This window comes from Oreochromis niloticus, linkage group LG3 (genome assembly GCF_001858045.2).
Source record: "Oreochromis niloticus isolate F11D_XX linkage group LG3, O_niloticus_UMD_NMBU, whole genome shotgun sequence".
Lineage (NCBI taxonomy): Eukaryota > Metazoa > Chordata > Actinopteri > Cichliformes > Cichlidae > Oreochromis > Oreochromis niloticus.
The window spans coordinates 87303694-87327939 of record NC_031967.2 but is presented as its reverse complement, the minus strand read 5'-3'; the positions used below and the strand labels follow the sequence as shown (position 1 = coordinate 87327939).

General features: G+C 46.4%; 3 protein-coding genes across 3 annotated transcripts in view; 2 read left to right on the top strand and 1 right to left on the bottom strand.

The window, feature by feature from the left end:
• LOC109201617 (CST complex subunit CTC1) overlaps nt 1-24246 on the top strand; it is a 172798-nt gene that overhangs the window by 136621 nt on the left and 11931 nt on the right. The window lies entirely within an intron of this gene.
• Nucleotides 233-23087, top strand: LOC112846051 (uncharacterized). Its single transcript, XM_025905287.1, has 10 exons — nt 233-469; nt 580-888; nt 981-1155; nt 1249-1305; nt 1401-1546; nt 1673-1756; nt 1857-2041; nt 2196-2299; nt 22756-22870; nt 22960-23087. The coding sequence occupies exons 1-10, from the start codon at nt 402-404 to the stop codon at nt 23085-23087; spliced, it is 1371 nt and encodes a 456-aa protein (XP_025761072.1). The 5' UTR covers nt 233-401.
• Nucleotides 5077-7893, bottom strand: LOC100691700 (complement C1q tumor necrosis factor-related protein 3-like). The gene is made up of 3 exons (XM_003460152.4): nt 7665-7893; nt 5851-5982; nt 5077-5750 (listed from the first exon to the last, which is right to left on the bottom strand). Exons 1-3 carry the CDS (start codon nt 7867-7869, stop codon nt 5470-5472), a joined length of 618 nt encoding a protein of 205 aa, XP_003460200.1. The 5' UTR covers nt 7870-7893; the 3' UTR covers nt 5077-5469.

The window sequence follows — 24246 nt, the reverse complement described above, 5'->3', positions numbered from 1 at the left end:
ACCCTCGCCCTGTGTGCTAATGCCAGTGGGGACTGTAAGGTCAAGCCACTCCTAGTGTGATTCGATCCCAGGCTGCCTCCTGGCCGCATGCCAAATGTCCTTGGGCAAGATACTAACCCCATGTTTGCCTCAGAGGGCCCGGTGGCACCAGTGTCCGGCAGCCTCGCCTCTGTCAGTGCGCCCCAGGGTGGCTGTGGCTACAACGTAGCTTGCCATCACCAGTGTGTGAATGACTGAATGTAGTGTAAAGCGCTTTGGGGTCCTTAGGGACTGAGGACAGCGCTATACAAATACAGGCCATTTAGTGTTACCACTCAGAAAATCCGTGTGCCTTCAAGAAACTGGTTTCTATGAAGCTGAACAAACTGCTCGTGTGCGTGCATGTTTTATACATGTGCTAAATGTATTTGTGCAGATCATTGTGTGCTTTGGAGAAACAGCAGAGGATCAACAAAGGTTCAGTTTTAAAGTTGGTTTGGTGTCCAGTGTAGCGACATAGCTAGCTTTGCATCATACAGAGACGTGCTACTGGTGCTATAAAGTGATATGTAGAGCTTGTCTCTGTCTCTGTATTTGCAGTCCAAACAACATGGAGAAAAACGTTGTGTACTGCCTGCTGTGCAACGAGCCCCAGCTCTCCATTTCGACTCACCTGAGCAGAGTGTGCCTGAAAGACGGCACAGCACAGGAGAGGGAGCAAGAAGCTTCCAGAGCTACTGCCTCCCAGGAGCTGTTTTCTAGGGAAGGTCGACTCTGGAGCATCTCGGAGCTGCAGGAGTTTTGCAAGGACGCAACATCTTGCATCAAACTCTGCAGTCGCCTTCAGAGTCGTGGCTTTATCTTCACAGACGCTCCCCAAACCTGGCCAACAGTGCTGCCAACACAGAGGTCTGATGAGCTTATTGCCACTCTGGCTCACACATACTGCACGACACATACGCCCTTTCAACACTGTCTTACTGCCGTCACCTTTGCAACAGGTCTGATAAGAAGGAAGTCCTCGCCATGGCCAAAAAGGACATCGAGTATTTCCACCAAAAGCTTGCAGGCGGTGATTGCATCCCCAACGTTGCCATGACAACGTTCAGGCAGTACTGCGAGGCCATCCTGATGTTACAGCACGGACTGACATCAAGTGCTGTTCAGGATTTTTCTGTAAGCGCCGCCAACAAAAACAGTAAATTCTAAGTGATAGTTGATGTAAGTGTGCATCACCCTAAGCTCCAACACTTTGTCCCACACACACAGGTGCAGGACTGGATGGAGCGAAGGGAAAGCTTGAGGATGACCATCCAGGAAGAAGAAGTACGTCCTCTGTTCTCAGCAGCGACTCTCTTCCTGCTCTGTATGGACCCTGGGAGGTGATTTATAGTCATCATTGATGGCTCTTGTCTCTGCAGCTGTTGGAGTGCTACTTTAAGAACATCCGCCCAGTGTCCTTACGAAACCAAAGAGCTGGCAGTGATGATGGGGACAGGTTCTTCCTGGGAGAAGGTGGGCTCCCTCTGACCAACCCAGGATTAGATGTAGGGCGCCTGAGGGCCAGGTGAGTGCTGCACACCACTGGATCCATACCGGCAAAACTTTGCCAGTGTGGTCTCACCACTCAGCCACATGTGTTGCTGCGTTTGTTGGTAGATGTATAACTGCTTCACCTTTCTAATTTGGTTAGATACCTGCGCAGCGACACTGAGGATCCTGCAGCTGGGTCAGCGTCACACTCAGCAGGAGGAGCAGAAACCTCGGGACAGGCCAGGTAAGCTTTTCTTTTTTATGTTACCCACTAGCACAAGAAAACCTGCCTTACAAGTTTCCACATCCAAACTATTGGTGGATTTCTCTCTCACTCTGTGTAGGTCCACTTCCACAAAGCGCCTACCTCTCAGAGAATGGGATGCCTTCCAGCGGACCTTCCCAGTAACACTAAATGGAGAGCCACCTTCAAAACGCCGGTGTGTACAGGCTGGTTTTCCAAACTACCGAGCCCACTACCGCAAGTGGAGGGCGCTTCAGCTTAAGCAGAGAGTTCAGCACATCCTCGGTAAGCCCCGGGCACTTCATGCTAATGGACGCTCTGCCTCCATTATTTACAGCTCTAATATATACAAATAGCTCAGTAATACTTCACATCACAGAGGTTCAAATATATACATATGGTTGATTTGCATTATTCCTCACGTCTCGCTCTGGGACAGGGTGTGTCAGAAGAGGCAACGCCCCTCAGCGTGCAAGAGTACAGATGGCATTAGATAAGGAGACCTGGTTCACCAACAAGCCCACTGTTGATGCCGTCCTACAGGCCTGGGTTGCTCCACAGCCAGGAGCAACCAACCAGCCAAAAGGCACTTTTGCAAAAACACTTAACAGGTGATCTTTGATGGAAGGCTTTAGTAATTTATAAAGCTGCTGTGGGTTTTGTGATACTATCTGTAGTTTGTGGAAGACCAAACTAACTGGAACTGCTGAGATTCCAGCTGAAGGTCAGAGGGATGAAACTCCTCCTGTCATGTCTGTGTGAATGCAGGCAGGAATGGTGGACCTAAGAGCAGGACTCACGGAGGCAAACGTACACTCAAAAATACTCAGCTTTACTGCTGGATTGCAGGCAAAACAGAAAATTGGCTAAACTGGGAACGCAACTAAACTAAACAGGCAGACAGAACACACAGGAGAAGAATGAGGGACGACGCAATGACGAGCAGGGGAAGACGCAGACACTAAATACAAGAGGTGAACAGGACTAAGAGGAAACAGCTGGGAGACACGGCTGACACTGATTACACAATCGAGACTGAGGAGCGCAAAACTGAAAACACTCACATAAGACACAGACCTTCAAAGTAAAACAGGAAACTCAACACACACACAGAGATACAGACTGAGAACTGACTGAACAGGAACAGAGGGAGTACAGAACAAATCCTAATAAATAGCAAATCTTAACAAAAGACATAACCAGAATAAACAAGAACATAAGACAATATTAACAAACACAAAACACTGAGTCATCGGACTCAGGACCGTGACACCTCCATCATGTTCACACCCTCTTAAATAGGATCTAGGAAGGTGATGCCCGCAGACCTCAACGTTTCATTTATTGCATTTCAAACAATAGTAACTACAGACCTGTGTGACTCTTGTCCATGAGTGAAAAGACCTTTCAAGAGACTCCTCCCTCTCTCAGGAGAAATCCTCCATTAGTGCATGTGTGATTTCTACCCTGCCAACTGACAGCCAGTGTTGGGTCTAAGCTCAGACCCCGCTGTATCCAGGACTTATTGCCATGTAAGAAAAACAAGGCAACAGTGTTCGATCGATTACTTGCGCAAGGGAGGCCTCGTTGGTATCATAGCTCATCACGAATGACCCCCCGATGGCCTCCTCTCGCTGCCTTTTATTGAGAGACAGTTCACACAAAACCCGGCAAAGAACAGCCCAAAAAATACACGCTCCTGTAGACCCACCAGCTGTGGGAGGTTTCAGTGCAGTGTGTGCTGGTTGGTGGTCAGGGCCGAGACCCTGGCAGACCAATCCCCAGCAACAGAATGCAAATTCATAGTCCATATCAGCTAACAGTTGATTATGCTTGATACTGATCAGAGCATAAACTGTTAAATAAATAGACTACCAGCCAAAAGTTTGGACACACCTTCTCATTAAATGGTTTTCCTTTATTTCCATGACTGTTTACATTGCAGATTCTCACTGAAGGCATCAAAACTATGAATGAACACATATGGAATTATGTAGTAAACAAAAATTGTGAAATAACTCAAAACATATTTGATATTTTAGACACCCTTCGCTTTGATCACTACTTTGCACACTCTTGGCATTCTCTCGATGAGCTTCATGAGGTCGACACTTGAAATGGTTTTCCAACAATCTTGAAGGTGTTCCCAGAGATGCTGAGCACTTGTTGGGCCTTTTGCCATCCATCTGCAGTCCATCTCATCCCAAACCATCTAGACTGGGTTTAGGTCAGGTGACTGGAGGCCAGGCCATCTGGCGAAGCACTTCATCACTCTCCTTCTTTGTCAAATAGCCCTTACACAGCCACAAATGGTGCAAACTGCATCAAGACAGCATGGATGATTTGTAAGAGAAAAGACACTAGATTTTGAGAATTTAATTAAAAAGATTTACTGCAAAAATCCATGCCACAAGCATCCATCCATTCATTAGTCAATCCCTTTTCTTCCGCTTATTCGTGGCTGGGTCGCAGGGGCAGTAGAGAAGCTCAGACCTCCCTCTCCCCTACCATCTCCTCCAGCTTATCCGGGGTAACACCCAGGCATTACCAGGCCAGCCGAGAGATATAATCTCTCCAGCGTGCCCTCCTCCCGGCATGTCCTTGGACATGCCCGGAACACCTCACCCAGGAGGCGTCCAGGAGGCATCCTTGTCAGATGCCCCAACTACCTCAACTGGCTCCTTTTGGTGTGGAGGAGCAGCGGCTCTTCTCTGAGCAGAGAGGTATAAGCAATATTAACAAACACACTGCATTGCTTGTGGCAATATAGTGTGTTTGTTAATATTGCCACAAGCAATACAGCAAACAATGATCACCAAACAGAAAAAAAGTGGGAAAATATACAAAAATGCCTTAGGAGGCCATAAGGGTTAAATGTGTTTTTCAGTACCCCAAAGTTTACATAGATCTGGATTTCTTTTTCAAGCAACTTCTTCACTCTGAATTCCTGGGCCTCACATTTCCCATAGAATGACGATAAATTTGGCATAGCTTCTGCTGGTTGTTTGTTCTCAGCCCAACACTTCATTAGATATTTTTCAGTTATGGTAAATTAAAAACATTTAGTTTATTTATGTTTTCATTCATGCTCTTGTTTTAGGCATTTATTGAGATCATAATGTAACTGATGGTGTGCTCCTCAGCCCTGATCACGTCACAGTATATCCTCACAGAGCTGTCAGCATTACTGTAGACAATGTTTTAAAAGCAACTCTTTCTTCAGAACACCAGATGTCACTTTACCAGTGATAGTAACTCCCAGCATGTGTAGGTTTGATCTCTGGTCTACATATGAAACACATATAAAGACATCAACCGCATTGGTTCAATGATGCTTTTATTTTGAAACTAGATAATAGAAAGAAATAAACCCAAGTAAGTTTACAGTCAGTTATCTGTGTCTGGATTTGGATTCAGATACAGATGAAAAATAAGGAAACATTTCAGCTTCTAGAAATTCCTCCACAGCACTGACACACATTTTTATATCAAACTAAATCAGCTGTTTACATTTTTATCATGATAGTCAGATAAAGTTTAACATCTGTTAAGTGTTTAAGAAAAATACCTGCATGATTGTCAAAGAAGAGAAAAAAAAAGAAAGAAGAAACTGATTCCAGCAGGTGATTTACTTCCTGTTTTACTTCTAAAATTGGCTAAGCTCTGCCCACAAAAGACAACCCAAACAGGAAATTTTGGAGCTGTTACACCTCTCACATGGTGAAAATCAGATGACCACTGAAAGTGTTATGGTAATTTTGACTGTCTTGTATCCTTGTACCACCAAGGAGACGTACAGACACCTGATTTCCAACCTCTAGAAGCAGTGAGGCTCCGTTAGAGGCGCTCGCAGAAGTACCAGATGTTGGATGTTCATATGCAATAAAAATGTGCTCTCCATTCCTGAACAACACACCACCTGCAGCAATGTTTCCATATCCATATACACTCCAGTCAAAGTGGTAGGCTCCTCTCACTGGTGCAGTGAAAATACCTGTGGGTTTGTTTTTGTTAAATGGAAAATCAGCTGTTAGAACATCTGGAACATCATCCTGACATAGACATAGCTGAGAAGCAACATTCAGTGTTATTACCTGTAGAAGGGTTGTAGGCATTTCCAATGTTTGTGACAACGCGTGTGAAGATCAGGGTAATATCTGTGTTAAAGGGTCCAGTTTCTGCAGGACTTGGATACAGCAGAGAGGCTGAGAAAGCCACCTTTTTGACTGAGAGAGAGAGAAATGTCATTATTTTTAACTTTCTGTTTTAGAGTTAGACTCTTTCCAAAAAAGTGACCATGACAAAAACTTTAATCTCCAATTAAATAAATTTTTGACAGTTGAAAGCATTTCATTGTCACAGAAGAAATCAAGCCCTGTGACTGGAAACTGAAATTCGATAGAATCTATTTATGAGGATCCCAAACTTGTCCTTTAGAGTATGGGCTCAATGTGCTTTATGTCGTCATAAATATTTTGTAATTGTAAATTCAATGCGTTTTTTTTTTTTTTTTTTTTTTTTTTGTAACCTTGTAAATCAAAATATCTGAAAATTTTATGTATGATTGTAGAATTTGTGTGTGTGTAAAAAATATTTACACAAGTTAAAAAAATTTTTTGTTAAGGTCTGCTTACAGATACAAAAGCAAAAAACTACATGTAAAACTCTGTGCCTAACTTCCTTGGCTGTGTGTGAATCTCAACTTACAAGTACGAATTTAGACCCAATTTTTCTTCCTTTCAGCTGATTGGTCAATGTCATGTCAATCACAAATTTAACAATCCAATCAGAGAACAAATGGGTTTGGCTGTCGGAGGGGTGCCTTACTTTTACTTTTACATGCCAGCGTTTTCTTTCATCACCACGGAAGAAAACAGCATGTGCGTCTCCAAGTTCAGCGAATTGCTTGTCACAGGTTTACGTGCTTATACAGAGACCTCCAGAGCAGGGCTGGACCGGGACAAAAAATCGGCCTGGGCATTTTGACTAGAGACCGGCCCACCAGGTATTAAAACCATAAAGCATTTGAATGAAAACAAACGCTGTTGTGACAGTGATGTACACTGTCTTGTTGGTATATGTATGATTTCTGTACATTTTTACGTCAGATAAAAACTTTGTTTGCAAGATTCAGATAATTATTTATTAAAGCTAAACATTTTAAATGAGAATAAGAAAGGAAAGTACTTCTTTGTGCCCCTGTTAAGAGAAAACTCAGGAGGCAAGAAACACAGACTCAGACTTTTTACATGTACATGGGCGATGCCCCGACAGAGTCTCCACACAGCAACGTGTACAAGACGTGTCACGGAGGATTCGCGCCGAGGCATCTGTGTGTTCTTTATTATATAGGCAAAAAGCTTGTATCATATTCTTAGGCGGAGCATACAAAGTATGAAAAACAACTCCCTATATGGAGACTGAAGATACGTGAGTTCGGCTATATGTGGCCTTGAACATTTCTACTTTCATTTGTGCAGCTTCCTCCCCATGGTTTCAATCATACTCCTCATGTCATACACACACACTAAGTTTAAATGAAGCTAAACACTATGAGAGTACAGACAGTAATAGAAGAATACAAGTTTCCTTTAACAGCCCCCCTTTCCCTGTTAATGCCCTACCTGGCCCCCTGGCAAAACTTTGCTAGATCCGCCCCTGCACAGTTACCAGCTGTCAGCTACACAGAAAGGATCCTGGTGTTATTTGTCTCTCAGAAACAGTTCATAACTTCCCTTCAAATTCATATACAAAATTTTAGTGCATAAGCTTTAGGCACATATTCGGAAGCACATATACTTTTCTTAATATTGATGAAGTGACACTTATATCTCTGTAACACAACAGTGGGTCATATGAAGGTTATCTGATGCTGTTACTTCTCTCACTACCTGACATGATACTGTACCTTGATTCTCTTTTTCCAGGAATGCAATCTTCGCTTTCTGTTCAGTCAGTGAGGCAGTAATCTCTCTCAGCACAGCATGGATGTCCTTTGGACAGGGTTGTTGGAGCTCAATCTGCTGGGCAAGACTTTTTTCATCTGCCTCTGGCTGACCTGTGGAAACAGAGCAGAGCAGAAGCAACAGCGAGAAATACATGATGATCTCCATTCTGTCACTGAAAACTCAACAGTATCTGTGTCATCTGCAGGTCCGAGTGATGTTTTTATAAACAATGCCCCACCCCAACCTCCACCCCCATGCTATTTCTTTTTATGAGCCTTTTCCTCATACTTGTTCAATATTCATTTAGTTTTTTGAGAATGAGGAAGGAGGAATAAGGAAACGTAGAGTTTTAATCTGGAAAAAAACCCTACCAGAATCTCACCTTACATACTGTGCTCGGTGATTACTATTTAACAGATCAAGTGATTAACAGTGATCAAACTGGCAAAGGGCAACATGGTGGTGCAGTTGTTAGTACTGTCACCTCACAGCAAGAAGCTTCTGAGTTTGACTCCAGGGTTTTCTGTGTGGAGTCTGCATGTTCTCATGTTTGTGTGTTTAAAGACATGAAGTTAGTGGGGTTTGGTTCAATGGTGATTCTAAATTGTCTACAGGAGTAAATGGGAGTGTGAATGGTTGTTTGTCTCTCTGTGTTAGCCCTGTGATAGACTCATGACTTGTCCAGGGTGTACCCTGCCCCTCACCCTACGATTGCTGGGATATGCTCCATCCCCCTGTGACCCTGAAAGGGGTAAGCGGAAGAGAATGAATGGATGGATGGAAACTGGCAAGGCTGCGTTCTTAAAGTTCTCCTGCATTTTGAGCATCAAGCTGTTTTATATTGTATTATTAATTATTCTTATTAGTTGATTATTTATTTAAAGCCATACCACCATGGCCCTGGTAAAGAAGGTCCAGCACAGTCAAGTGGACCAGGAGCTGCTGCTGGCCTTCTACCACTCTTCAGTGGAGAGCATGCTCTCCTCCTGCCTGGTGTTTGGTACGCAGATGCCATAATTGAGAACAGGAAGGCTGCACAGAGGGTAATTACCATCACCCAAAAAATCATTGGCTGCCCTGGATGCCATTAACTCTCAGGAAAACCAGGGCCAAGCTCACAAAAACAATCTTGCAGCTAGCTAATTTTTTACCATGATACTTCAAAAGCAATCTATCAATCAATCAATCAATCAATCAATCAAGGCTTTATTCGTCACATGAAGGGGGGCCCTGCAGTGAAATGGGACCCCCCCCCCCCCCCCCCCCCCCCCGACCTTACATACACACACAGACATTACATGGGAATACAAGTCGGAGATTGGTAGCATTGGAGAAAAAACATCCCTTCTCATGCTGTGCTTTCATGGTAGGACAGCATGAGAACAGGAAACAAAAAAAACTCCTCTGCACAAAAAAGCACATAAATGTCCACAACACAACATTGGGAAGACATAAAAAGCCACACGGTAGGGTGATGGGTAAGGAGCCATCTGAAGCGAACCCAGCAGCCGCCTCGCACAGCGCTATCTTATGTGTGTGCGTGTCCATAGTTCAGCGGAGACAGTGTCGTTCGCCCTGCCAGGGTAAGTAAACAGTCTGCCTGCCAACCCAGGTGGCCTTGCATAGAATGGGGAGGAACAGTGTCAACACAGTCGTTATCAGGGATTGTTTTGTTCGGCTCCAGCCTTGAGCCCGCAGCTGGCGCCGGAGGGGTAGCCGCATTAAGATGGCGATTTCTTTCCAACAGCTCATGAGAATTTCGAGCTGTTTTTGTTTTAGCACACCGACACTGGTCTCTCCATCTCCCGTTGGATAGCCGCCAGTTTCTCCATGATGTTGTTTACCTTCAATTCCGTGGTCTTGTCAATCTTTTGCTCACAGAGCAGATTCTGAGACCTCGCGACCGCAGCCAAGCAGAGTCCACCACTGACAATATCTTAGTGACTACGCCCATTTTTTTTACACATCTGTTGCATAGAAACCTTTCATGGTCAGGTCAACACACCTCCATTTTTATTACACAGATGTGATTGTGTTTTTGGCCATCCCCATCATCAGGATTTTCAAAGTGCAGCTTTCAGTCTAAAGCCAACCCTTAAAAACATTTCAGGAGATTAATCCATTTATCATAAAGTTAACAAACTTATGTGGCAACAAGTGTCACATTTTAACCAATGATTAAAAACTATAAACCAGGACAAAAAAACAATAATACCCAATATATACCCTCTGAGTTGAGACAATACAAACACTGACAGTCACAGTTTTCCAGGGTAGTCATGCCATCCACAACACAGGAAGAGTTTGTCTGTGCAGAAGTCATGTAGATTTACCATTTTCATTACATTTCCTCATATTTTGCTGCTTTGGAAAACACCTACTGGATCAAACTTGCAATCTTCACATACCATTCTGGTTGATTGCTTTGAAAATACTTCAGCTGAACTTAAGGCTTCATTGTAGCTGTGATGAAACTGGAAAGACTGCCAGTTAATTCTCACCTCCTTGTGCACTTGGCTGTTTTAGTTTCACTTTGGGGTTCAAAGTGGATTTCAGGATTTCACAGAGGCACCCACCCCCCTCCACTTCATTCTATGTATCTATGTGTAGCCATGACCTCCAGTTACCTCATCCATGCTCTCTCCTCTTTGCCGATGACGTATTCCTCGCCAGCAAAGACGAGAAGAGACCCAAACGATGACTCAACTCTGGAAGACCCGGCTCGATGAATATGGTATGCGGCTCAATACGAAAAAGACCAAATACCTGGAAGGAGGCGCCCAAACTGATGGCACCATCATAATTGACAACAAAGAGTTGAAGAAGACAGAAGAGTTCCGCTACTTGGGCTCAGTCATCAGCTACGATGGAAATATCTCCTCCAATGTCCGAATAAATGCAGCCTGGTTAAAATGGCAACAGGTCACTGGTGTCCTTTGCGACAGAAGAATGCCAGATCGACTCAAGGGAAAAACCTACAAAACGGTGGTCCGCCCAGTAGCCCTGTATGGCTCCGCATGTTGGCCCGCATTGACCACACATGAACAGGCCCTAAACACCATGGAGATGCGCATGGTCCGATGGAACCTGGGAATTACAAGACGGGACCGTGTTTTGAACAAAGACATATGGAAGCGACTAGGCGTAGCCCCAATTAAGGAAACGATGCTCGAATCCTGCCTGAGGTGGTATGGACACGTCATTCGAAGCGATGAGAACCCTGTAGCAAAAACAGCTATGATGATCGACCCAGAAGGATGCCGGCCTCGAGGCAGACCGAAGAAACGGTGGATGGACAAAATTAAGGAGGACATTAAGACTGTCAACGCATCAACTGAGGACGCCTTGGACAGAACCAAATGGAGAAACCTTTGCCGAAGAGCGGACCCTGCACCAGCGGGAATAACGCCAGGATGAAGAGAGAGGCACCCACCACTCAGCTGTCCATTTTCTGGGAAAGAAAATCCCATCCAGCTCCATTAACAGTCATCACCTCTCAAGCACCTCAACACGCTTCAGTCCATTGATGAGGACAATGCTGACCACCATGTTTACACACCACTACAGGAACTATAGTGACAAAGAATTTACACTATGGAAAAAATACAAAAACCAAAGCAGCCTTGTGTGACTGTAAAGGTGAATCTAACATTTGTGAAGTGTGTAGATTTCAGTGATATACAATTAATTCCAGGCGTGCCGAAACTGTGTGTGTTTCTACTGTTGTTCTCAGAATCATAATCAGAATACCTTTTTAATTGCTACGGAAATTATGTGGGTTATGGTTGCTCCAGTACAGTAACATTAAGAAAAACAAAAACAGACTAGACTATTAGTAATACAATATGTTAACATATAAGGAATAGCACATTATATACAAATCACTCAATAATAAATATCAAGGATTGACAGCAACATTACCGAGTAAGAAAGAGCGTATCCATATACTTTAATGATTGCAGTGATTACAGTGTATTAGATGGATGAGTTGTACAGAGAGATGGCCAGAGGTGGAATGATTTCCTCTTTCATTCAGTGCTGTTTTTTGGTAATCTCAGTCTCTCAATGAGCGTGCTCCTGTGACAAGCCAGCATGTCATGGAGTGGGTGGGAGGTATTATCCAGCACTGTCTTTGTCTTGGACAACATTTGCCTCTCTGACACCACATTAAGAGAGTCCAGCTCCATCCCAACAACATTACAGGCCTTGCGGATCAATTTATTTAGTCTGTTGGCCTCAACCTGCTGCCCCAGCATGCATCAGCATAGAGGATTGCAATGGCTACAACAGACTCATAGAAAATCCTGAGCATTGTCCAACAGATGTTGAAGGACATCAGTTGCCTCAGAAAATAGAGGCGACTCTGGCCCTACCTGTAAAATGCTGTGGTGTTTTTGACCCAGTCCAGTTTATTGTTTATGTGTACTCCAAGGTATTTATAGTCATCCACAATGTCCACATTGACCCCCTGGATTGAAACAGGAGTCAAGGGTTTCCTGATCTTTCTAAAATCCACAATCAATTCCTTGGTCTTTGAGCTCTAGATAATTCTGCTTGAACCACATGGCAAAGGAGTCAAACTCATCCCGGTACTCTGATTCATCATCCCTGCTGATGCATCCAATCACCGCAGAGTCATCAGGGAACCTCTAAAGAGGGCAGGTCTCTGTGCAGTTGCTCAAGTCTGTGGTGTAGAGGGTGAAGAGGAAGCGGGAGAGGACAGTCCCTTGTGGTGCTGCTGTGTTCCTGATCACCTTGTCAGACACACACTGCTGGGAGGCGCCCAAAATCACATTTTCTATCATTTAATATCCTAAATACTTCGCGCTACAGGGAGTGAATTTTTGCATGAATCTGTCGTCTCCTTGTGAGGCAGTCTTACTTGCTTGGGAACCCATGATAACAACAACAACAGACCACGTGCCTGCTCCTCACTCATTCACACAAACGTACACAGACACTAACGGTGCGTTCACACCGAACGCGATAGAGGCGAGCGAAAACGCCCCGAACGCCCCTAATGTGACGCGTGCACATTCGCACCTCAACGCGTGTCCAGGGAAAATCCACCGCGCCTCAAAATTGCATCTTTCCACGCGCGTGGACCGGAAATGTGGGAGGAAGTTGTGCCAGATGTGTTGTGCTGCAGATGTCCTCTGAATAAACACATTATCTTGTTAGCGGAAAGGTATTTGTACATCAGTGGGAAAATATCGGGACAGTAGGCGGGCTTGCTAGCTTTTGCACGGTTTCATCGGGTCAGTCTGAAAATTAAAAAAGCAGAATGAATGAACTTACCAGGTTGCCCAATCTCCTCACTAATGTGCCTCCAAGCTAGGTCCGTTTTATTCCTGTCTCGGTAGAAGTAGCAACTAGCATCATTTAGCTCTGGATGATTAGCCACGGCACTGATGAGCTTTTCCTCCATACTGAGTGACGAATGAAGGGTTTTGGCTGGATCTGCCCCTTTGACCTAGTTACAGCCACGTCACCAGGCTTCTGATTGGTTGTCACGGCACGATTTGACGCCGGAGTTCAGATTTTCCAACTCGGGCGTGTGCACAAAATGCAACACACAATCTGACACGCGTGGTTTTCTTTGCGAGTCACACGCGCCCCACGCGGTACACTGACGCGCGTTTCACGGGTTTTGGCGTTTTCGCGACGCAAATCTGCTCTGGCGCCTCTTTCGCGTTCGGTGTGTGCGCACCATAAGACACAAAATAGGCCTACTCCGGACTCGCACCGGGACGCTCGTGACACAAACCCAGTCTCAGGACACAAACCCAGTTACGCGGTTATAGAGTCGCTTTCTCTTTCAACTTACTTGGTATTGCATTTGCATGCAGTATCAGTCTCAAATCCTGTCAATCATCATCCATTGAGGGAAAAATGGATGCTCTCCCACCGGCCTGGTGACGAATTTTACGTCACAGGTCCCTTAGCAGGCGCTTCTATGAGTCCCGACTGGCATAAGACTCCAATGATGGGTTTGTCTGGCACAGACCCACTGCTGGAACGAGACAATTCTACTACAACAGCAAAAGCAAGATGCAAGTCACCAGAGCTCTTTGTGTTGCTCGTGCACGACGAACTGTGATGAGCGCCGTCCCTTCTGTTCGAACCCCAGTCACTCTCCGTGAGCTCTCTCGTAGCACTGCTCTTTATTGAGGTTACATGAATATGCATAGGTTCATTAACATATGACATCTTACATAGGCATACATGTGAACAAAGAGTATCGTCTGTGTGTATGTGTAGGTATGTGTGTGTGTGTATGTGTGTCAAGATGTAACCCTGTGAATGAATCCCCAAAGCTGGTGCTAGGAGCCCAGCGGTCCACCTAAACAAAGGGCTCTTATACTCAAACAGATACAGAGTAGGTGTCCTCCCATAGTATAAATCAGTAAGAGAAGCTACAACCTCTCTCATGACCTTAGGATGTGTGTGTATGCCGGAACACCCTGGAAGGCACACAGACTCTTTGCAGACTGCTAAGGATCAGACCTCTATCATTATGCAATCGAGTATAAAACTCTAAGCATATTTGAGTACATATTTTTAAGCATAAATGACAATCAACAATATAATCCTAACATATACAAATCTAAAGATCTGAACCAATCTTGTGGTGGTTTAGTTTAGATCATTGAGAATAAAGAATTTATTTTTGGTAAGACCATCATTTTTATAGCGGCAACCCTTCCCATGAATGATATGGGTAGACATTTCCACCTAGCCAGGTCACCTTCTACTTTCTTTAAAAGTGGGATATGGTTTAATTTAGTTAAACCTGCAATCTTAGGAGAGACATTAATACCTAAATATTTTATATTTCCAGATTGCAGTGGAGTAGAAGAAGAATTATGGAAGGAGCAATTAATCGGAAGGACTGTAGATTTTGGCCAGTGTTAGGAAATCAGTTTTTACCCCGGTTCTTTTATTTGTCGAGGGATCCAGAGATGGCACCGGAACTCAGTAGTCATTTTCACAAAACCTTTATTTATCTTTATTTCATCTTCATTTAAGCATGCACTTCTAGAAGGGAAGACGAGGCCGGTGTCCCTCTGCAAAATCTTCACCCCTTTGTTAGTCACAGCCAGCTTTATAGAAGCAGCCCTATCATAAATCCCCCCATGGTATGCTGCAAACTCTGTGTCTGTGTCTATGTGCACGAGCACGTGAGTGCCTATGTGAGTGCACGTGAATGACTGTGCATATAGGTGTGGGAGTATATCAGTTAAAACACTATGGGTGGGTGTCTCTTCCTAGGGCCATAAATACCATCTCCCCTCCAGACCACAGTTATTAAGTCAAATGTTGAGACCCCCACACAGGTATCCTCTGGGGAATTTCCACTTAGCATTAACTCCTCTTTGTCTTACTTTCACAGTTCAACTGGGGAGGGTCTCCTAAGATCTACTCCTAGGTTCATGACACAGTCAGGCCTTTATTTATATCCAGGGCAGTGTCAGTGTCTCTACCATAATTCTACATTCTATCTAACACATTTCTAAACTCTAAAATAAGCTAAACATTTCTACACCAGTTAACTGAATAATCTGATATTCTTGCAAAAGAGTTTATCAATGCAATTACCCCAGAGATATTGGTTTGTGAGTTTTGGAGAAAAAGTAACACATCATCCGCATAAAGGCTGATTTTATGTTCCACGTTCTTGCATTTTATGCCCTTAATTACTGTATTCTGTCTAATTGCTGCTGCTAGTAGCTCAATAAAAATTGCAAACAGTGAAGGGGAGAGTGGGCATCCCTGCCTGGTGCCCTTCAGGAGACAGAAGCTGGAGGATGTTAGGTCATTTGTTCTGACACAAGCTGTTGGGGAATTGTATAATATTTTTAACCAGTTAATGAAAGTGTTTCCATAACCAAATTTGTGTAAAGTTGCATATAGAAATTTCCAGTTAACTCTGTCAAACGCTTTGTCTGCATCTAAAAATAATATTGTGGAGACGATGTTTTTACTGTATGAGTAGTCTATCAAATTAAGTAATCTACGTGTATTTGTTGATGAGTGCCTACCTTTTATGAAACCAGTTTGGTCAGGATGAATTAAAAGGTTATTTTTTCTAATCTCTTTGAGAGAGCTTTGCAGATTATTTTAAGGTCTACATTTATAAGGGATATTTGAAGATAGCTTAAGGGATATACAGGGTCCTGGTTTTAGCAGGAGACTAATGTTTGCAGAATTCATATTCAACATGAACAGTTTATGGAAGACTCCACAAAGCTGGGGGGCACAGGCCCTGAGGACATAGGGACTCACTCCGTCTGGTCCAGCAGACTTGCCTGAGTGGAGTCTACTCATTTGTCTCTGAACCTGGTCTTGAGTGAAAGTGATGGGTGGGGGAGGGGTGTCAGAACTCTCACCGGAGGAAATGGTGCCATGTGAAGAGAGAGGGAAACACAAGGGTGTGGCTCTGGATTCCAGGCTGACTACAGGTGAGGTTGTGGGGGTGTGAGCATTCACTGCAGTGTCAAATCTGTTGAAAAACAATTTGAACTCATTTGCTCTATAATCACTGCTCCCAGCCGCCCTACTGTTGGTTGGCCTGAATCCAGTGATGGTTATGCGAATTAGAGCTGGGCGATATATTGAGTTTTTTAAAAATATCGACCCAATATGTGTGCTTGTGTGTATTGGTGTGTATACTGTTCGCAAAGGTGCTCCGACGCTTTCAGAGACGGTGTCTCAGAGTAACTGGTGTATCAGATCAATTGGTGACAGTCGAACAGAAGTGTGGCAGACTTGCTTTTCAGGAGCTGCTACCGACAAACCAGCAAATAAACACTAAATATTTCATTTGTGACATTTGTGAGGTCCCCTCAAACAGACTTTGTCAGTCTTGTTGCTGTTAACAACAAAATATTAAAAAATCCACCTGTTCCACCGTCACCAGTTAATCTGAAACACCGGGTGATTTAATGCTACTCCGTTTTCATACTTGGAAGTATTAGCATGTTATTGACTTGGATACTTTATTGTTTTAAGCCATTGTGAATGTTTGTTCATTTTAAAGTGAAAACGCCATGTTGCTTTTTACACCAAACTATCGAATTTGCAGCTTCGGTTAAGTGGGATTGTTTGTCAGACGTCACCGTAACTAGCGACATAGCTAGCTTTGCATCATACAGAGACATGCTACTGGTGCTATAAAGTGATATGTAGAGCTTGTCTCTGTCTCTGTATTTGCAGTCCAAACAACATGGAGAAAAACGTTGTGCACTGCCTGCTGTGCAACGAGCCCCAGCTGTCCATTTCGACTCACCTGAGCAGAGTGTGCCTGAAAGACGGCACAGCACAGGAGAGGGAGCAAGAAGCTTCCAGAGCTACTGCCTCCCAGAAGCTGTTTTCCAGGGAAGGTTGACTCTGGAGCTTCTCGGAGCTGCAGGAGTTTTGCAAGGACGCAACATCTTGCATCAAACTCTGCAGTCGCCTTCAGAGTCGTGGCTTTATCGTCACAGACGCTCCCCAAACCTGCCCAACAGTGCTGCCAACACCGAGGTCTGATGAGCTTATTGCCACTCTGGCTCACACATACTGCATGACACACACGCACTTTCAACACCGTCTTACTGCTGTCACCTTTGCAACAGGTCTGATAAGAAGGAAGTCCTCATCGTGGCCAAAAAGGACATCGAGTATTTCCACCAAAAGCTTGCAGGCGGTGATTGCATCCCCAACGTTGCCATGACAACATTCAGGCAGTACTGCGAGGCCATCCTGATGTTACAGCACGGACTGACATCAAGTGCTGTTCAGGATTTTTCTGTAAGCGCCACCAACAAAACCAGTAAATTCTAAGTGATAGTTGATGTAAGTGTGCATCACCCTAAGCTCCAACACTTTGTCCCACACACACAGGTGCAGGACTGGATGGAGCGAAGGGAAAGCTTGAGGATGACCATCCAGGAAGAAGAAGTAAGTCCTCTGTTCTCAGCAGCGACTCTCTTCCTGCTCTGTATGGACCCTGGGAGGTGATTTATAGTCATCATTGATGGCTCTTGTCTCTGCATGTCACGTTCCTGGGTCTGTTGACCCAGCGTTTTAAGTTTGAGTTTATTTTGATATTCATGGTCTATTTTGAAGTTCATTTGATTATCTAAGTTTATTTATTTAGATTCCCCTTGTCTCTTCTACCCCTGTGTATTAGTGTCCTTTTGCCCTTCATGTGTTTCATGCTGCGTGCCTTATGTCATCAGGTTATATTGTCTTGTCTGTGTCTCATGTTCCTGTTTTATTTTGAAGGTCTGTGTCCTATGTCAGTATAGTCTACTTTGCTTCCTTTGTCTCGTTATGTCAGATTAGTGTCTGCTGTTTCCCCATGTGTCTCCACTTCCCCTAATCACCTCCTGTGTACTTAAGTCCTCTGTTTTCAGTGTGTCATTGTCAGGTCGTCTGTGTTCATGCCACGTTTTCCATGCCATGTTTCATGTCTAGGTTTTTCTTGTTGTTTATTTAGTTCTCCCAGTTTAGGTTGATGTTAATTTACTTCAGTTTGCCTTTCCCTTTCTTTGTGCCCTTTTGACCAGCCTTATTAAATGGCTCTCTTTTTGTTAACATTCACGTTTTGGCTCCCTGTTCCTTGGAAGTCTGCATTGTGGGTCCTTTTTTGCACTTCATACAGTCTGCCCCCCGCCAGACTGTGACAGAACGACCTGACCAGTCATGGACCCAGCAGACTCAACTCTCACCGAGTGTCTGGAGGAGATGGCTCGGATCCAAGCGATCCTCGACCGCGTCCTCACAGCACCAGATTTGAAGAGCAAGCTTGTAATGGTGAACGTCGCTGAGGCTATTATGCAGAGGGATCCCCGCCTCCTCCAGCTTCCGGACTCACCTGCCATAGTTGATGCTTTTACAAGGATAAAGGAGATGCTGCAGGCCCAGGAACTGTCGAGTCATGTAATGGCTTCCAGCACCTCCCAGTCACGGCTACCCCACAACCAGTCGTCTTCACCGCTGCCTCTAGAGCCTGAGTGTGTCCGTGTCGGCTCGCTGAGGTTCGCCACAGCACCCCTCCCTTTGGTGCCGGCACTGCCCCCCAGCTCGCCAGTTCCCTCTTCGCCATCACGGATTAGTCACTCAACCTCACAGTTTCATTCAGACTTAACATCTCCAGCCTCATTTCTGGCGAGGTTGTGGTCAGAGGATGAGGAGCCAGACCCCACAATTAGCCCTGCTTCAGTCACAACTGCTTCTAGAAAGAAGCGGCGTTCACGTCGTCAACGTACCACACAAAGGTTTGAAGTGAGTGACTATATTTTGGCTCCTCATGTTTTTTCTAAAGAGAATATTAAAACTAACACTACCTTACCAGTTCATGGGCCCGGCTATAAAAAGACTGTTTATGATTCTGAAATGACTAAGACCAAGTCTTCCACAGACCATCTTATTCCTTTGCAAAATTATCTAGCTTCTTTGTGCATTGATCATGCCACGAACTATGCTTCCAAGAAGCCAAATTATAAGACTGTTGCACTAGAAGTGCTAGCCATGAGGCTCAGCTAAGCAACTGTGGGACCGAGATCCAGGCCAGGTTGGAGCCAGGGGCTGAGTTGGAGTTTGTGCAGCCTTTTCCTGTGTCTGCTGGAGGGCCCGAGGAGCCCGTCCAGCCTCATGCCACGTCAGCTGGGGGGCCCGAGGAGCCTGTCCAGCACCACGCCACGTCAGCTGGAGGGCCCGGGGAGCCCGTCCAGCACCACGCCACGTCAGCTGGAGGGCCCGAGGAGCCCGTCCAGCACCACGCCACGTCAGCTGGAGGGCCGAGGAGCCCGTCCAGCACCACGCCACGTCAGCTGGAGGGCCCGAGGAGCCCGTCCAGCACCACGCCACGTCAGCTGGAGGGCCCGAGGAGCCCGTCCAGCACCACGCCACGTCAGCTGGAGGGCCCGAGGAGCCCGTCCAGCACCACGCCACGTCAGCTGGAGGGCCGAGGAGCCCGTCCAGCACCACGCCACGTCAGCTGGAGGGCCCGAGGAGCCCGTCCAGCCACCTTCTGCATCACCTGCCGGCCCTGCCACGCCTCAGCCAGAGGTCTCCGCACCTGCCGGCCCTGCCACGCCTCAGCCAGAGGTCTCCGCACCTGCCGGCCCTGCCACGCCTCAGCCAGAGGTCTCCGCACCTGCCGGCCCTGCCACGCCTGGTTCTGCCACACCTCAGCCTGAGGACGACGCCTCGCCTGGTCCTGTCGTGCCAGCTGGAGGTTCAGCCGAGCCCATCCAGCATCCTGCCACATCTGCTGCTTCACCACCTGCGACTTCAGCGCCATCGTCCGCAGCGCCACCACCAGCTCCATCGCCTCCAACTTCAACGCCGTCGTCCGCAGCGCCACCACCAGCTCCATCGCCTGCAGCTGCCAAGCTGCCGCTGGGTCTCGTCTCGCCTGCCACGACCCAGCCAGAGGTCGGCGCCGCGCCCCTGCTCGTCTCGCCTGCCACGACCCAGCCAGAGGTCGGCGCCGCGCCCCTGCTCGTCTCGCCTGCCACGACCCAGCCAGAGGTCGACGCCGCGCCCCTGCTCGTCTCGCCTGCCACGACCCAGCCAGAGGTCGTCGCCGCGCCTGGTCCTGCCTCACCGGCCAAGCCACGTCCACCGCTCCCTACATCCGCTGCCAGGCCACGTCCACGTCCAGCACGGCTGTTTCTGGGGCCTGTCAAAACAGCCTGTCCACGGAAACCCACCAAACCACCCAAGGGGTCACGTCCACATCCACACTACCGTCGACCACCTGCCAAGCCACCCGAGGGCCTTCGTGCAGGACCACGCCGCCATCAACCGCCAGCCAAGCCGCCCGACAGGTCTCGTCCATGCCCACGTCGCCGCCGGCCACCTGCCAAGCCACCCGAGGGCTTTCGTGCAGGACCACGCCGCCATCGACCGCCAGCCAAGCCGCCCGACAGGTCTCGTCCATGCCCACGTCGCCGCCGGCCGCCTGCCAAGCCGCCCGACAGGTCTCGTCCATGCCCACGTCGCCGCCGGCCGCCTGCCAAGCCGCCCGACAGGTCTCGTCCATGCCCACGTCGCCGCCGACCACCTGCCAAGCCACCCGAGTGTGGCCACCCATACCTGCTTCGCCACAGCCACCTTCCACATGGTCGGCCCCCTGAACCAATGAACCATGAACTGCTATGCTGTAGACCTCCAGGACGGCCCCCTGATCTGCCTGACTTTGGACTCTTGTACCATCGGCCTCCAGGTCGGCCACCTGAACTACTTCGCCATGAACTCTTTTTCTGCCGAGACCATGGTCGCCCTCCTGAAACAGGGTCTCGGACTGTTGTGCCCTTGTATTTGGACTTAGTGGTTCCGATTCTTTGTTTTTTGCGGTTTTGTTTCCGGCCCTCCGTCCTGGACCCCCGCCGCCCGCCCTGGGTGGGTTGTTTTGCTTTTGTTTCATGTTTACTTTCTTGTTGTTCCTTTTTTTTTTTTTTTTTCATGGTTTAGGGCATCTGGAATCCGCCCTTGAAGGGGGGGCTCTGTCACGTTCCTGGGTCTGTTGACCCAGCGTTTTAAGTTTGAGTTTATTTTGATATTCATGGTCTATTTTGAAGTTCATTTGATTATCTAAGTTTATTTATTTAGATTCCCCTTGTCTCTTCTACCCCTGTGTATTAGTGTCCTTTTGCCCTTTATGTGTTTCATGCTGCGTGCCTTATGTCATCAGGTTATATTGTCTTGTCTGTGTCTCATGTTCCTGTTTTATTTTGAAGGTCTGTGTCCTATGTCAGTATAGTCTACTTTGCTTCCTTTGTCTCGTTATGTCAGATTAGTGTCTGCTGTTTCCCCATGTGTCTCCACTTCCCCTAATCACCTCCTGTGTACTTAAGTCCTCTGTTTTCAGTGTGTCATTGTCAGGTCGTCTGTGTTCATGCCACGTTTTCCATGCCATGTTTCATGTCTAGGTTTTTCTTGTTGTTTATTTAGTTCTCCCAGTTTAGGTTGATGTTAATTTACTTCAGTTTGCCTTTCCCTTTCTTTGTGCCCTTTTGACCAGCCTTATTAAATGGCTCTCTTTTTGTTAACATTCACGTTTTGGCTCCCTGTTCCTTGGAAGTCTGCATTGTGGGTCCTTTTTTGCACTTCATACAGTCTGCCCCCCGCCAGACTGTGACACTGCAGCTGTTGGAGTGCTACTTTAAGAACATCCGCCCAGTGTCCTTACGAAACCAAAGAGCTGGCAGTGATGATGGGGACAGGTTCTTCCTGGGAGAAGGTGGGGTCCCTCTGACCAACCCAGGAGGAGATGTAGGGCGCCTGAGGGCCAGGTGAGAGCTGCACACCACTGGATCCATACTGGCAAAACTTTGCCAGTGTGGTCTCACCACTCAGCCACATGTGTTGCTGCGTTTGTTGGTAGATGTATAACTGCTTCACCTTTCTAATTTGGTTAGATACCTGCGCAGCGACACTGAGGATCCTGCAGCTGGGTCAGCGTCACACTCAGCAGGAGTAGAAACCTCGGGACAGGCCATGTAAGCTTTTCTTTTTTATGTTACCCACTAGCACAAGAAAACCTGCATTACAAGGTTCCACATCCAAACTATTGGTGGATTTCTCTCTCATTCTGTGTAGGTCCATTTCCACAAAGCGCCTACCTCTCAGAGAATGGGATGCCTTCCAGCGGACCTTCCCAGTAACACTAAATGGAGAACCACCTTCAAAACGCCGGTGTGTACAGGCTGGTTTTCCAAACTACGGAGCCCACTACCACAAGTGGAGGAAGCATCAGCTTAAGCAGAGAGTTCAGCACATCCTCGGTAAGCCCCAGGCACGTCATGCTAATGGATGCTCTGCCTCCATTATTTACAGCTCTAATATATACAAATAGCTCAGTAATACTTCACATTACAGAGGTTCAAATATATATGATTGACAGATACATATGGTTTATTTGCATTATTCCTCACGTCTCGCTCTGGGACAGGGTGTGTCACAAGAGGTAACGCCCCTCAGCATGCAAGAGTACAGATAGCATTAGATAAGGAGACCTGGTTCACCAACAAGCCCACTGTTGATGCCGTCCTACAGGCCTGGGTTGCTCCACAGCCCAGGATCCAGGACAGCCAGTCCCTCATGTCCTCGATTTCAGAGCACAAATGGAAGGGCCTGGCTTTGAAGGACTTTAGGGAGGAAAAGGGCAAAGGTAAATGCACCTATGGTTTGGACCACACCCTCTTTGACAGCAAGTCAACATTTCTAAAGAGCTTATGATGACTTCCTGTTTGCTCACAGGTGTGATCGGCCTGATGCCCTTCAACAAAGGAGACGTCGTCTGCGACGTGCATCACCAAAGCTGCAGGGAATCGGAGGCGGCAGTCGGGGTCTCTCTTCTTCTACAAGGACGAGTGCCACAGGGCTAATGCCACTGCGTCCCCCTGTGCCTGCCACCTGCACAAGGACTCCTATGGAAGGCACAAAGGAATCCAAACGTGAGGCCACAAAGGTTCACAATGAACTTCCCTGCTGGTCCTCGTGAGAGTGTGCTGTTCATCGCCCTGAGGGACATCGCGGTTGGAGAGGAACTCCTGTGGGACTATGGAGTCTAGAGATGGCGCCGTGTTTTATGTCCTATCCTACATTTGGATATCTGCCCATACCGACATGACTCTAATATAGTGTATTTCATATAAACATGGGCCATAAAAACTAAAAAACACCATCGATGGCCAGTCCAGCTGTGGCTCCATATATCTTTCTCAGAGGTGAAATGCAGGTTAACTCGGTCCATCCCTGATGGAGTCACCCATAAATCCTTCGGCTGGACATTTGACTTGAGTTGTCTTTGTTTTTTGTTTTGTCTGACCTTTTCTGATTAAAAACATGTGAAAATGTGATCTCTCATGCAGCATTTAAACATGATGCTTATGTCCCTGATAACTAAACCACTGTTGTTGTTTTTTTACCAATAATAAAAACTATTATTAACACAATCAGAAATCAATCTCCCTCACAGGCCTTTATATACCAAACCCTGTCGTGACAGCTGCAGTGGACACTTCAGGGCTCAAACTTTCTCTGATTGGCTCCAACCTTGACAGGCTCAGCCTGCTGCTGCCAACAACACTCACTAAGTTTCCCCACCGAGCACCTCAGGCCTCTGCAGTTACTGATGATCATCAACCCTAGTTGGAGATTTCCAATCAGAACACCCAAACACTTCATTTTAACCTGAACTCTTTACTTTCAGCCCAACACTAATGTGGCCCTAAGCTTAACTTCAGGTTCACACCACTGTGTGTAAACTCAGCTCCACTTAAACCCTCAAACACCAAACTAATATTTTTATGGTCATTTTCATAAAAATATTGGAGACCACATTTAACGTAATTAACAAAAACATCCATGCCACATCATTAAAAACAGGCTTTGTTACAGGAATTATTTCAGATTTGACAAAATGAGGCTCTCCACCCACTGAGGGACAGGCAGTGAGTACTGTGAAACCTGGTGAACCTCCTGCAGAACACTCATCGTTTAGAGTCTGACGGGGGTTGACACTAAAATACTTTAAATGTTTAG

Coding starts and splice junctions, on each gene's coding strand:
- LOC100691700 (XM_003460152.4), bottom strand. CDS start 7,869: ATGGAGATCATCATGTATTTCTCGCTGTTGCTTCTGCTCTGCTCTGTT. Junction 5,983..7,664: donor CCTGGAAAAAGAGAATCAAG/GTACAGTATCAT, acceptor TCTCTCTCTCAG/TCAAAAAGGTGGCTTTCTCA. Junction 5,751..5,850: donor TGCCTACAACCCTTCTACAG/GTAATAACACTG, acceptor ACAAACCCACAG/GTATTTTCACTGCACCAGTG.
- LOC112846051 (XM_025905287.1), top strand. CDS start 402: ATGTATTTGTGCAGATCATTGTGTGCTTTGGAGAAACAGCAGAGGATC. Junction 470..579: donor AACAAAGGTTCAGTTTTAAA/GTTGGTTTGGTG, acceptor CTGTATTTGCAG/TCCAAACAACATGGAGAAAA. Junction 1,547..1,672: donor GTAGGGCGCCTGAGGGCCAG/GTGAGTGCTGCA, acceptor TAATTTGGTTAG/ATACCTGCGCAGCGACACTG.